We start from the raw sequence: 13,343 nt of genomic DNA on the forward strand, positions 1-13,343 counted from the left end.
TTAAAATAATTTTTAATATTATATTTAATATTAAAATTTTTTTTTAAATATAATATTTTTTAAAGAATAGAAATACCTCTTTATTATGTTTCAATTACATTGCATGACTATCATACTATTACCCTCTTTTTAAGATCACCTTTCATCATTACTAATAATCTCATACTTCAAAGTTCAAATTCTTCAAATTCAATAACAACAACAACAAATAACTTTTTCTTTAAATTCAACCAAAAAAAAAAAAATAGAGCTGAAAAAAACCTTACTTTAGAAATAATAATTAAACCGTACAGAAAATTTAAAATCCGAACCTAGTTTACTTAAATTTAAACTATAACCTTAAATTAGTCATCACATTCCCTCTTTCTCATCTCTAGGAAAATCCAAATATAATGATAACAATAAAACACTATCGGTGAGAGAAAATCATATGACAGAGATTGGTCAAAGATAATAAAAACATGAAAAAATATAGGTAAATAATAAAAATAATAAATAATGTGAACAATAAATATATTAGATATTTAATTTATTAGATGTGTGAATAATTATTCTAATATTAAGATTTAAGTTAGAAATTTAGAGGTCTAGTGTATTTTTATTTTATTGGGCCAATTTTAAAATTCATTGTTCACATTATTCATAAAAACTATTATCTATCTAACAAAATCTTAAAAAAATAGTCCGAACCAATAAAAAATAACAGAAACTAGAGGATAAAAAAAAACCGAATAAAAGAGAATGAGAAAAAATATTTTTTAATTTAAAAATTTTATAAAAAGTAAATTTATTAAAAAAATAATTTTAATACCAAACATTGAAGATAATTTTAAACAAAAAATTAAAAAACATTTAGATTTTAATTCCAAATCTCAGTGCAAAAAAAGTACTTATCCGTTTCTAACAAGTTACAAAACCTTTTATTATATTTTTCTTAAAGGAATAAAGTTCGGAATAAATAAATAAATAAATAAGACATAAGTTAAGAAATGATGACTTGGGGTTGCGTGACATGCGCCTTCTGATTCTGGCTCTCAGCCCAAATATCTATTTCTCCTTTTCGTCTTTGCCTTTTCTTTTTTTCCTTTGTGCAAATAAAACTCTTAACTTATTTTACATTTTTTTTCCCTTTTTTCACGGCAAATTATTTTCTATTTTTGACTAATGGAATGCCATAAAATAAGAGAACACTATCAAAACAAAAAAAGAGTAGGGTGGCAACGGGGCGGATAGGGACGGATTTTTGCTCTATTCGATCATGCTCTGCAGTATAACAATTCGCATAGAATCTGTTCTATTTCTACTTGCGGGTAGTAAAACATTAAACTCTAACTCGTCCCTGCGGATACTCGCCCCGCCCTACCCGTCCTTATAATTATTAAAATCTAATAAATAAAATTAAATTTCAAAATTTATATAACTATCATCACATACATAACATAAATTAAAGTAAAAATTTAAATATAATATAATATTATTAATCATTTACTAATTATTTTACATATATTATACATATTATATATTAAAATTATATATATTATATATATAGCGGGGCGGGTAGGGGCGGGTATTACCTAAACCCGACTCCGTCCCGCCCCTCCCAAGAACCCGCCCCGCAAAAAATTTGCCCCGGTGCGCCGAGGGGGGAGGGTAATTACCCGCCCCGAGCGGATAGGGGCGGAGTGGGTACCCGCAAGTTCGGGTAGTATTTCCATCCTTAAAAAAGAGATAGTTTAATTAATTTTATAATAGAACTCTATTGATAAAAAATAATTAGAAAATATCGACGTTAAATAAAAAAAATATAAAATGAAGTGTATGTGATATAATTTTAAATATTCAAGAAGTATATTTTTTTGGAATAAATTTGTTGGACAGATTTGAGTAATTTTTCATCAATTTAAGATAATATTTTTAAAGTAAAGGTAATAAAGCAAAAAATTATTTCTAAAACGTATTGAAAAAAAAAAAAGAAAGAATCTTAGAGAGAAATTTAAATTCAAAGAACTATATAAAAGACTAACTATTAAACTTAAATTCAATTGCATTAAAATACTTACTTAAAAAGAACTATTAGTTGAACTATTTAAGATATTGATAAGACACTTTATAAATAAGGTGAGAGATAATGTTAGCATCCCTTAATATAATTAAATTGAATAATCCATTATACAAAAAAACAAATTGAATAATCACATCTTTTTAAAATGACTTCTTACTTTTCATTTTAACTATTTAAATACGAAATTAAATATGTTTTGTATATATATTTGACCTTTTTTTTTAAAAAAATATTATGTACAAAAAAATTAATCATTAAATATTTATATATTAATATATGTATTATTTAATTTATTTTTAATTTATAATTTATATTTTAATATATATTTTATATAAATAATTAATTTAGTGACTATTTTTTAGTATATATGTAAGATAATTATTTAAAAATATTAAAAATAATAATATTATTACTCAGCTAAATTTTCCATCAAATCTTGTAAGAAGCCAATTAAAATTTAGCATCATTGACTCCATTTAGTTTGGAAATTAAATTAGATTACTTTTACCCTTTTTGGTTGGAGATGGATCCTTCACTATCTCTAATTTTTTCCACAAAGTAAAAAAGTAAAATATGTTTTCAACCCTTTTCAAAAATATCTTTGTCCCTTAAACCTCTCTCAATGTTCTTATTATTACTTCACTCTTCAGCTTCCATGGACAAATTTTTCTCCTTCTTCATCTTCTTCATCAGCCTCACTATTCAACCCTTTCACCACTTTCATCACTTACCTTAGCCTTTATCTCAAGCTTTTCTGCCCTAATTTCGATTGATTTTTCATTTCTCTTACCTCAAGTTTCTATTTTTATCTTTCAAAAACCGTTTTTGGATTCAGCTAAGTGTTGGGGTTTTCTGAATTTAGCTAGATATACACCATTCTGATTCCAAAGTTGCACTCTTTTTGGAGATTCCGGAACTGGGTATGTGACAATATGCTTCATAGATGTTCATTTCTTGTTTATTTATTTATTTTGTTTTGTTTTGTTTTGGTTCATGGGCATGTAGATTTTGGGTTGAAGCATTGGGAACTTCTGGAACCTTTGTTTGGTAGATTATAAAGTTTGTTCCTTTTGGAAGGGTTGTTTGCTTCATCAATAAAGTTCTAGCTTCAGGGGCATCTAGATTTTGGTTTGTGGCATTGGTTGTTCTAGAATCTGGAATTTTGTGGTAGCTGCTTGTGAAAGTTTGTTCCTTTATGAAGAAGTTGTTTTGCTTCATCAATCAAGTCTGAATTTTGTGTTCACAGCACAGAATAATTTAGTAACAATAGAGATCTGGTTTTATTCCAATTTTCTTGGTTTATTTATTTTATTATTTTATTTTTGGTGGTTCTTACATTATTTTTGGTGGTTCTTACATTATTTTTTAGTTATTGCATATTTTCACCCTGCTGATGTGGTTGGTAAAATTCAGATTTTATTTTTCAAGATGAAGAAATTTAGATGTCATGGTAGAACATCAGACTATTCTTTCAAAGGAAATTCTAAGCTAAGTTGACTCAAACAAAAGATTATGGAAACATATTTTTTATTGCATCTCATACTTACTACAATGACCTGCTTATGTCTTTGTTGCAACAATTAACATTGGGAGAAACCACATTTCATTTACCATATAAGGATCTTTTTGATTTGGAAGATAAGATTTCATATACTTGTTTAAGGGTAGTATTAAGAAGGATTTGACTTTTTTTTATTAGTTGAGTATACTTTACAATCCTAACAATGTTCTTCTTGTTTTCCAGATATAAACTATGTTGAATTGAGGGTTTTGTAGACTTGTTGGAATGCCATATTGAATTCAAAGGCAGTTTGCAATTACTCAAATTCCCGAAAGACATGTGGTCAGCCTTTTTACAGCTGAAATGAAGAATTTGCAGGTTTTGTTTTTCCCCATTTTATATTTGGTATTTAATTAGTTTGCCATAGCTGCAATTATTTTCCATTTTCCAACAAAATTCATCATGATGTGTGTTTCATCTTAATGAGAAGAAAAATTCACAATTTTCACACAAAGCACTTATGTTCTCACAGTAATTCAACATTTCTGGTTTTCGGTAGTGCTTTGCTAAACAATGTTTTTTGTTCTCTAAAAGGTTAATAATAATAATAATCATCTTAGATCTTGTTGTATTATAGACTATGTAATATTGCCGTGTTTTCCACTCTCGTTGTGATCTTCTAGATTCATCTTATAAATAACTAAACTCATGATATGGATTCGCAGAGTCCAGAGGAATTGCAGTCACCAACTCAAGCATCTCATGAGCCGAAGAGCGAACCGCCAAACAATCACACAAGTGATGCTCCCGTTGCCGACTCAGGTTCGGCATCCGCCTCGAGCAATGATAACAAGAAAGTTTCGCGGCAGGATATCGAGCTTGTGAGCATTACAAATTGTTTTCTAGTGTTTTGAACTTTTGCAGTGATAATTTATAGAAGCTAATCTAATATGTTTCTTTTTTCTTTCTTGATTAAATATTCAAACAACTTTTGTAGGTCCAAAATTTAATAGAAAGGTGCCTACAATTATATATGAACAAAGATGAAGTGGTCAAAACACTACTGACTCGTGCTAAGATAGATCCTGGATTTACAACTCTCGGTAGGTATCTTGAGTTCTCTGTAATGCTTTTTTATTTAGCATTTTGGTAGTGATAATTATAGATTTATAGTCTATTGTATAAGTTGTTCTAAGAAGCTTTTTATCCAAATTAATGAGTGACTTCTGTTTTATCAAGAATCAACACTATGTGATATATATTGCAAATAAAAGCCGTTATTCTAAACAATGCTTCTTGTTGATTCAGTTTGGCAGAAGTTAGAGGAAGAGAATGCCGATTTCTTCAGGGCGTACTACATCAGGCTTAAATTGAAAAAGCAAATACTCCTGTTTAATCATTTGCTTGAGCATCAGTATCATCTGATGAAGGGTCCCATGGCAGCAAAGGTTCCATTGGCTCCAATACAGAATGGAATCCATCCAATGCCTGGTAAATTCTTGCCCTCTCATTGGTGTATGTTGATTCAAATAACATCTGCATTCTTTTTTTACTTAAGATTTTGAGTTTTATAGGTTAGGAGTCTTCAGAGTTAACATTTGGCCAATAATCCAAATTCTTGTATTAACATTTGCATTCTAGTGGCCATGTTACTGAAAATTTTCTGTGTATTATCTATTTTGCTGGTGATTATTGGTAGCCGATTCCGTGTTGGCTTTGTTTAATTTAAGAACTTTTATAGGAAGTAATATCTTCCATCAAAACATAAAAGTACTTTTTTCAATTGTCAAATGGTAAATCAAACAGATGCTTTCTTTGTTGAATGTTGAGGTTTGTTGTTTCCTTTCCTGTTCTGCATATACTGTCTCATTTGTCGAATATTCCTCCCGATTCACATTATCTGTCATTTTAGAGAAACTATCTTGGCTTGATACACATTCATATGCTCACAGTTCAAGTAATATTTAGTGTGCAAATAATTCAAGTGACTGATATTGCGAATCGAGTAATGTCGTTGCATAAGTTTACTTCTTCTGTTATTCACTTATTTGCTTCTCTCTTTTCCCATTATGCTTTTAACTCAATTTATTTGCAGTGCAGTTAACAACCTACCTATGGGATATCCAGTGCTACAACAGCCTCCGATGGCTGCTGCGGGTCAACCTCATATGGACTCTATGGGTATATCGAGCTGCCATGTGGTTAACGGAGTCCCTGCGCCGAGCAATTTTCATCCCATGCGGATGAATTCCGGAAATGAGTGAGACTCTTTTCCGATTTCAGATAATTCTTTTCATAGCTAGGTTGTGTTTTGTATTCTGAAATGCTTAAGGGTGTGTTCGGTTCGCGTGTTCATTTTCAGTATTTTCTGTAAAACAGAAAATGAAAACGCAAACCAAACACACCCTTAAATGGTATTTTCCGGTTAAGAAGTAACAACTGATTTCAGCATTGTACTCTATAGTAGTGTTTTTATCTTATGTTTCTTACATGTTTGCACAAATGGTTATGCTAGAATTGTTATGTTAAATTACTTTTGAGGTCCTTATAGTTATACTCATTTTTCAATGAGGTGCTTATGGTATATAACTATATATGCTTGTAACAATTTACTATACTGTTTGAAACTTTTCAATCAAGTCCTTATAGCTCAAGTATTTGTAATCAAGTCTCTATACTAGACAAACGTTTCTCAACTGGACCACCCCTTAAGCTTAAAGGTTTTGTGCTCAAGTCCCTATGTTGGATGATAATCACAGTTCTTTGTAAAAAAAAAAAAATTGTACAATATAGGGGCTTGATTGCAAAATTTTGGAACTAGAGGGACTCGGTTGAAAAATGTTTTAAACTAAGGGATTTGATTGAAATTTTTTGTACAGAAAAGGGGGAAAAAAGAACCTTAAAATACAAATGTTCAAACTACAGGCATCTAATTGAAAGTTGAGTGAAACTATAGGGATCTCTGGAGTAATTAAATTAATTGTTATTGCCATTTTGTCCTTGTTGTGTACTAGTTATATTGGTGGCATGGTGGAGGCATTTTTCCACCCTCCCTTGTTGAAGTAATTTGTTTGATGTGAACGGCTAACCGCGTCCGGTTTTGTACTTGTTGAAGTATGGTGATGGACCACAGTGGTCCCGAGATGGCGCCGGTTGCTCCACCGAATGGTGCAATGTCATCAGTGTCCGACATGCCGGTGAGTCCAACATCTGTAGCATCCACCGGCCATTTCCCCTTCACTGCATCAGAGATATCAGGAATGGGCACGGATACATCGGCTCTTGACACAGCTTTTACATCGGATGTCGCTACTTCGGTAGGGCTACAGCTTGCGGCAGACGGTGGTGCCGGAATCTCGAGATCACTTGATCAAATTCAGTGGAATTTTAGCCTGTCTGATCTAACAGCTGATTTGCCAAACTTGGGAGGTATTTCATCATTTTAGATTGTCATTTGATGATTTGAACACTGAATTCATTTCCATGAAATTGCATTAAGATCTCTTGAATCCAACTTAAATAATATATATATATATATATAGGGTAAATTATGTTAGGTTAGACGATATTATTCGTGACACTTTTTTTTTTACAAAATATGACAGTAACCTTTTTCTGTCACTATATATGACACTAACCTTCCCAATAATAAACATTAAGGGAGATTAGTGTAAATATGACAAATTAAAGGGTGTGAATGTAATATCACATAACATTGAGAATAGTTAATTGATGGATATTCAATCCAATCATGTTACGCATACATAGAAAATCAGACACCAAATTAGTCACTTGTATAAAATATATATTTGTTACAAAAAATATATAATGACTAAATTTTAGTGTGTAAATAATATTTTTGTATTCGATTTTAATATAGATGCTAATAAAAGGGCTATTCTTAATATTATATTATTTTTATGTTTTATATTTATAAATCTTGTTGATTTTTCTTTTCAGATCTAGGAGCTTTGGGAAATTATCCCGGTTCACCATTTTTGCCATCTGATTCAGACATTTTGCTAGAATCTCCAGACCAACAGGATATAGGTATATATATTTATATCTATCACTCTAGATAATTCAATTCAATCCACAAAGTATTTAAGTTTTTTTTTTTTTTAATTTTTAGAATTTTTAATTGAGCAAAATTCATTAGGTATTACACTGAATTGGTTAGTCTAAAATCCTTGTAGTTTTGGATAAAAATATTTCATAATAAAACCTTGGTTTATAATACATATGATCTTATAATTTTTCTATACTTGCTTGTACTAAATATTTATTTTATTTTATTTTTCAGTGGATGACTTCTTTGTTAATTCTGAGCCACCATGCTCCCAATCAGATGAGGAGAAATCTTAAATGAAGGTGATGAATCAAAGTTATGTTTCACATTAAAGAAAACAAATGTTAGCTTAGGGAAAAAAAAAAAGAAGGAAAGAAGTTAGGACTAATAATAAAAAATTAAATGTCATCTATATAGCATAGTTGACATGTATAACAGCCTGAATGAAATCTTTATCTATCATATAAATGAGGATAGAAATGTTATTTCTATGTTAATTAAATTAAATGGGTTCTAGATGCAATGTTTTGTATTCTTTTGGGAGAGATTTGTTGTTCATGAAGAAAGTGTTGGGAACTCTGTTCTTTTGTAATTTTATTTTATTTTATTTTATGCATTTTGGATTTATACTCTTGGATACTTTTGTTGGTGCCAAATGTTGATTTGACTTCTTTATATTCTAGAGTTCCACATTATTATTATTATTATTATTAGGCTGCATTCATTTGGTTGAAACCTCTAATTTGTTGCAAGAAAATAGAAAAAAAAAAAAAAAGATTGGTTTAGCTTTTTTTTTTCCCCTTAATTTTAATTTAAAAGTAAACTAAATCAAATGGTTTGAATATATATAAATTATCACTAAATGAATTTATATATTTAAATATATGATTATTATTTTTCTTTAAATGGGTTATTATTTATTTAATTCACTAATACTAGGTATTAAGTATTAATTATTAATATTACTTATTAGATTTTATGGGTATATGATTTTACAAAATTACTAATAATTTTCTAATATAGTAAGGTTAGAAATCAATTTAAAAAGTTTATGAAAGTTTCAATAAAAAAATTGAACTTCGAATGAATTTAAATCGATTAAATTTAGCTAAATTGGTTTGGTTTATAGTATAATTAAATTGATTGATTTTCCTTCTTTGAAAAAGTATTAATTATTAATATTACTCTTTATTTTGTTGTGTACCCTAAATTGATACGTAGGAATATAAGATATATTTGATAAATTTCATGAGGTTTCATTCTCTACCGAAGAATAAAATAAATCATGGGAGTGAACCAACTGAGATTGGTAAAGTGGTCAGCTTATTCATGTGTTGTCCGCTTAAGTAAGTGTTGGGAGTTTGAATCTCACCTTGTGCATGCAGCAATCTATTAGCCTCGTCCGCTTAAGTAAGTGTTGGGGTTTGAATCTCACTTTGTGCATGCAGCAATTTATTAGCCAACGGTAGATCTTTAAATGGAGTTCAGATCTGCGACGAATTAGTCCTTGACCTGTCGGGTTGGAAAATACCGTGAAAAATAAAAAAAAATTATGAGAGTAACTAATTTATGCAGCAGCAATTCATCGGTCACTAATAAATTCTTAAATAAAGTTTAAATTTACAATAAAATCGTTGTTAAATCGGATTAGAAGATATTGTGAGAAAAAAAAATATAAACCTAATTGTTGGAGAGCCTATATAATATATATAGACAACACAACAATAACTTTACGTATTAATCTTATCTAATGACACTTTAATAAAGGGTTGATTTAAGGAGGTTTTTTCCCCATGTAAGGCTTCTTTAAGACAATGGAAAAGGTTTCACGTGAGACACGTTTGGTCGATTAGAAATTAAAGAATGGTGACAATCCTCTTCCTCTCTACTTTATTTCTTCCTTTATTATTTTGTCTTCTCAATTTTACATGCCACATATACACTTCAATCTTGACCCGACCATCTTATTCATATAATATAATGTTGGAAAATTTTAAGTGTCCCAAATATATCGATATTTCAATAATTTTAATTGTTAATGTCAATTATAAAAAATATATATAATATAGAAGAATGTTAGGGGTCAGTAATTTTAGTGTTTTGTAATCATCAATTGACCATTAATAGTATTTTTAATGGTGTGAGATTACATCTAATGATGAAAAATCACTCACTTTTATTTTGATGGTTAAGTGCTGGCCAGAACACACCAAAATTACTAATCCCTAAACTTTTCTTATAATATATATTAACTAAAATCAACAAATTAAGATTACTGGACCACTAATATTTTAGATATATTTAAAAACTTTTTTATAATGTTATGCTGATGTGTACAAACAGTGCAAGTAGGTCTAATAATAGGTGTATGCTATACAGGCCATAGGCATAAAATGGTTATTATTAAGGGGATGGTCCATAAAGAAGTAGAAAACGTCTTTTTTTAGAGATATTTTTTAATAATTAAAATTTAACACATATAATCACTTAAATCATGTTATTTTTATCAAAATTATGTCAGACAAATTAATTTGATCGAAAAATAGTGAATCAAAATTTGAATCCATCTAAATTAATATTATTTTTTATAAAAAATGACTACAATACCCCTATTATATAAAATGACTAAAATAATCTTATTATATATATTAATTTTGAGAATTCTAAATTCTAGCCCTTTTCTTCTCTATCGTTATAGAGTCAGAATTTAAAGCTTTTAATATATATATATATATATATATATATATATATATATATATATAATTTTAATTCCTGATAGGAATATTTTAGTTGTGTTTTATAATAGGAATATTGTAGTAATTTTTTATAAAAAATATTAATTTATACCGATTTAAAATTTTAATTTATTAATTTTTTTGCTAAACTGATTTGTCCAGTCTAATTTTAATAAAAATAATACAATTTAATTGATTATATGTGTTAAATTTTAATTTTTTAAAAAAGACGTTTTTGACATCTTTATCTAAGTGACTCCCTATTATTAATTTATTATAGTTATTACGATACTCATAATTTTGATAAAATTTAAAAAGAGGTGCTAAAATTAAATTAATATTTTTTTAATATTTAAAAATATTTTTAATTTAAAAATAAAAGTAAAAAGTATTTCAAAAATATTAAAAATTATAATTTTATTTTTAGCAATAATTTGATAGAATTATTATTGGGCTAACTCAATTAAAAAATTATATTATAAATAAAAGTACGATATAATAATGTAGGATATTTATGATGTAATAAAAAATTTTATTTTCTCTCTTTGGCCTTAATTTTAAAGATTTTTCTTCTATTATTCTCTCTCATTTTCTATTTAATTCTCTATCCATAGATACAAATTCGTATAATAATTTTTAAATACTACTAAAATTGTATAGCCACTGTAATTGCGTAACAACTATAGCTCTACCTAAATTCGTATCAAGATTATCCATGGAGTAAGGAAAAAATTGTTTACTTAGTTAAACATGCTGCTCAAGATTTCTCTAATGTTGTTACCACCAAAAAATATATTATTCTTTTTTCTTTGCAATATAATTGGAACCACCTCCAATAAATGTCTGTAAAGTGAACTGCGATGCAAGTCTTTTTGAAAATGAGCAATTAGCTGGCTTTGAATGTATTATTAGAGACAGCATGAGAATTTGGATAAAAGGTTGTTTTGCCAGTATATCTCTTTCTAGTGTTCTTGATCTGTTGTGAGCTTCATGCTATTTGGAGAGGGCTTGTTATGCCTTGGGATTGCGAGTGCAAAGAGGTCATATGTGAAACTGATAATCTTGATACGTTTCTTCTTGTTTCGCGAAGCACAACCAGCATGATTATGAATGACTCTGATCTGCTTGACAAAATCAAAGAGATGCTCCAACGCAATTGGACAGCTACTTTAGTGCTCATCCAGCGGACAACAAACAGAACAGTTGATTTAATAGCTAAAACTGCTGCTTTAAACAAACATGTGTACTTAGAATAGTTATTGTCTCCTAATAATTTAAACACTATTATTAGAAAAGAGTGCTACTCTTTTTCTTAAGTCTTTTTTCTTTGTATTATGTTCGGTGACCAAACTACAGCTCCACCTTAATAACAAATAGATAAAGTGACAAATAGTTTGTACAATACGTAAAAGCATTATGCATCAAAGATTTCTTTCTAGATTTGTAAATTATTGTTGGAGTTCATGATAATAACTTATGAATAATAAATTTGATAATTAGATGCTGTATCATATAATATAAAGTACTATTTATTTATAGATAGTGAACAAATCATAAAACAATCAAATAATAAATGTTTAATTAATATTCTATTATTAATAAAAATTTCAATAAGAATCATCTAATTAATATTTAAATATCTTGATATTCTCTAATAATAATAATAATAATAATAATAATAATAATAATAATAATAATAATAATAATAATAATAATAATAATACATTAATTTTCACCTTTTAGACGCAATATTTTATCTAAGTGAATAAAAAATTTTGTAAAAAATATTGCAGTCACTTTATATGTAGTGTTACATAAATAATGGAAACGTGTTGCACCATAAGATAAAAGTGTTAAACCTTATAAAATAAAGAAGAACAAATTAAACTTGGATATATGGTGTCTTCAAGCTACAAATAACCCTACCTAACAAATTAAATTATTGATGCCTCACATGCATCGTGAATTTTTTTGAAGAGTGCAACCAATATAATTGGTTTTAAGGGGGGAAAAAGAAAGAAAGAAAAAAAAAAAAAGGAAAAGTAAAAAAGGAATGGAGAAACATTGGCATATTGGTGCTTCTCAACTTTTCTTATGGGGCCATGCATGCTCAATGACCATGATTTAAAGATTAAAGAGATATATATAAAGCATAATAGTAATATAACCTAATTGTTTTTTTCTGCTTTGATGCACTTCATACTCATGCAGTTATCAATATATCAATCATGTTGATAATTATAATGATTTATGCATGATTGCAAATTTAATTTGGAATAATCATTGTGCATATATATATATATATATATATATATATATATTATTACTTTATTATTCATAATATATATAATTTTTTTTACCAAAAAATATGAGATTCGAACCCACAACCTCTTAATTACTATGCCATTTGAGTTATTATTGTGCATATATATATATATATATTATTATTATTACTTTATTATTCATAATATATATAATTTTTTTTTACCAAAAAGATATGAGACTCAAACCCACAACCTCTTAATTGAGTATAAGGAGACTATGTCATTTGAGCTATTACTCATTGACATTCATAATATATATAATTATTTATAATATATAATGGTATATATATTATATATCTAAATATCATATACTAATATAATTTGATTCAACCACTTTTAAGTTATTGTTATTGGAGTAATTTTAAATGCTAAAACATAGACCGACAAAAAAAATTCAGCAACTTATTGAGTTTAAAAAATATTATTCGTACACTAAAATTAGTCATCAATATATTTGTGTATAAATACATGTAAAGTTTAATTTATTTTTAATATATATTTATATTCAAACATTTATTTAATTTTATAGTAGTGACTGATTTTAACATACACGTAATATAGTCAATTTAGTTTAGCTTTATTAATATAACTTTAATATTATTGTAGATCATGAGATAATTTCTATTTCAACTTTTATTATGATGTACATGTC

General features: G+C 27.8%; 1 protein-coding gene across 3 annotated transcripts; it reads left to right on the plus strand.

Moving 5' to 3' along the window:
• Window positions 1-2,521: 2,521 nt before the first annotated feature.
• LOC112726493 (uncharacterized) lies at window positions 2,522-8,307 on the plus strand. 3 transcript variants are annotated; one of them, XM_072208564.1, is made up of 10 exons: window positions 2,546-2,982; window positions 3,068-3,190; window positions 3,807-3,941; window positions 4,289-4,444; window positions 4,561-4,666; window positions 4,872-5,054; window positions 5,664-5,823; window positions 6,679-6,992; window positions 7,524-7,613; window positions 7,867-8,307. In XM_072208564.1, the coding sequence occupies exons 3-10, from the start codon at window positions 3,927-3,929 to the stop codon at window positions 7,926-7,928; spliced, it is 1,086 nt and encodes a 361-aa protein (XP_072064665.1). In that variant the 5' UTR covers window positions 2,546-2,982; window positions 3,068-3,190; window positions 3,807-3,926; the 3' UTR covers window positions 7,929-8,307. The 3 variants fall into 3 exon arrangements, with proteins under 3 accessions (XP_025631681.1, XP_072064665.1, XP_072064666.1); XM_025775896.3 differs by lacking the exon at window positions 3,068-3,190 and having other exon boundaries at window positions 2,522-2,982; XM_072208565.1 differs by lacking the exon at window positions 3,068-3,190 and having other exon boundaries at window positions 2,661-2,982; window positions 3,476-3,941.
• Window positions 8,308-13,343: the final 5,036 nt, after the last annotated feature.

This window comes from Arachis hypogaea, chromosome 12 (genome assembly GCF_003086295.3).
Source record: "Arachis hypogaea cultivar Tifrunner chromosome 12, arahy.Tifrunner.gnm2.J5K5, whole genome shotgun sequence".
In the NCBI taxonomy this organism is placed as follows: Eukaryota; Viridiplantae; Streptophyta; class Magnoliopsida; order Fabales; family Fabaceae; genus Arachis; species Arachis hypogaea.

Bases quoted from the DNA above. Each gene is read 5' to 3' on its own strand.
- LOC112726493 (XM_025775896.3), top strand. The intron at 6,993-7,523 runs GTATTTCATCAT...TTTTCTTTTCAG, and splicing joins TGATTTGCCAAACTTGGGAG to ATCTAGGAGCTTTGGGAAAT. The intron at 7,614-7,866 runs GTATATATATTT...TTTATTTTTCAG, and splicing joins TCCAGACCAACAGGATATAG to TGGATGACTTCTTTGTTAAT.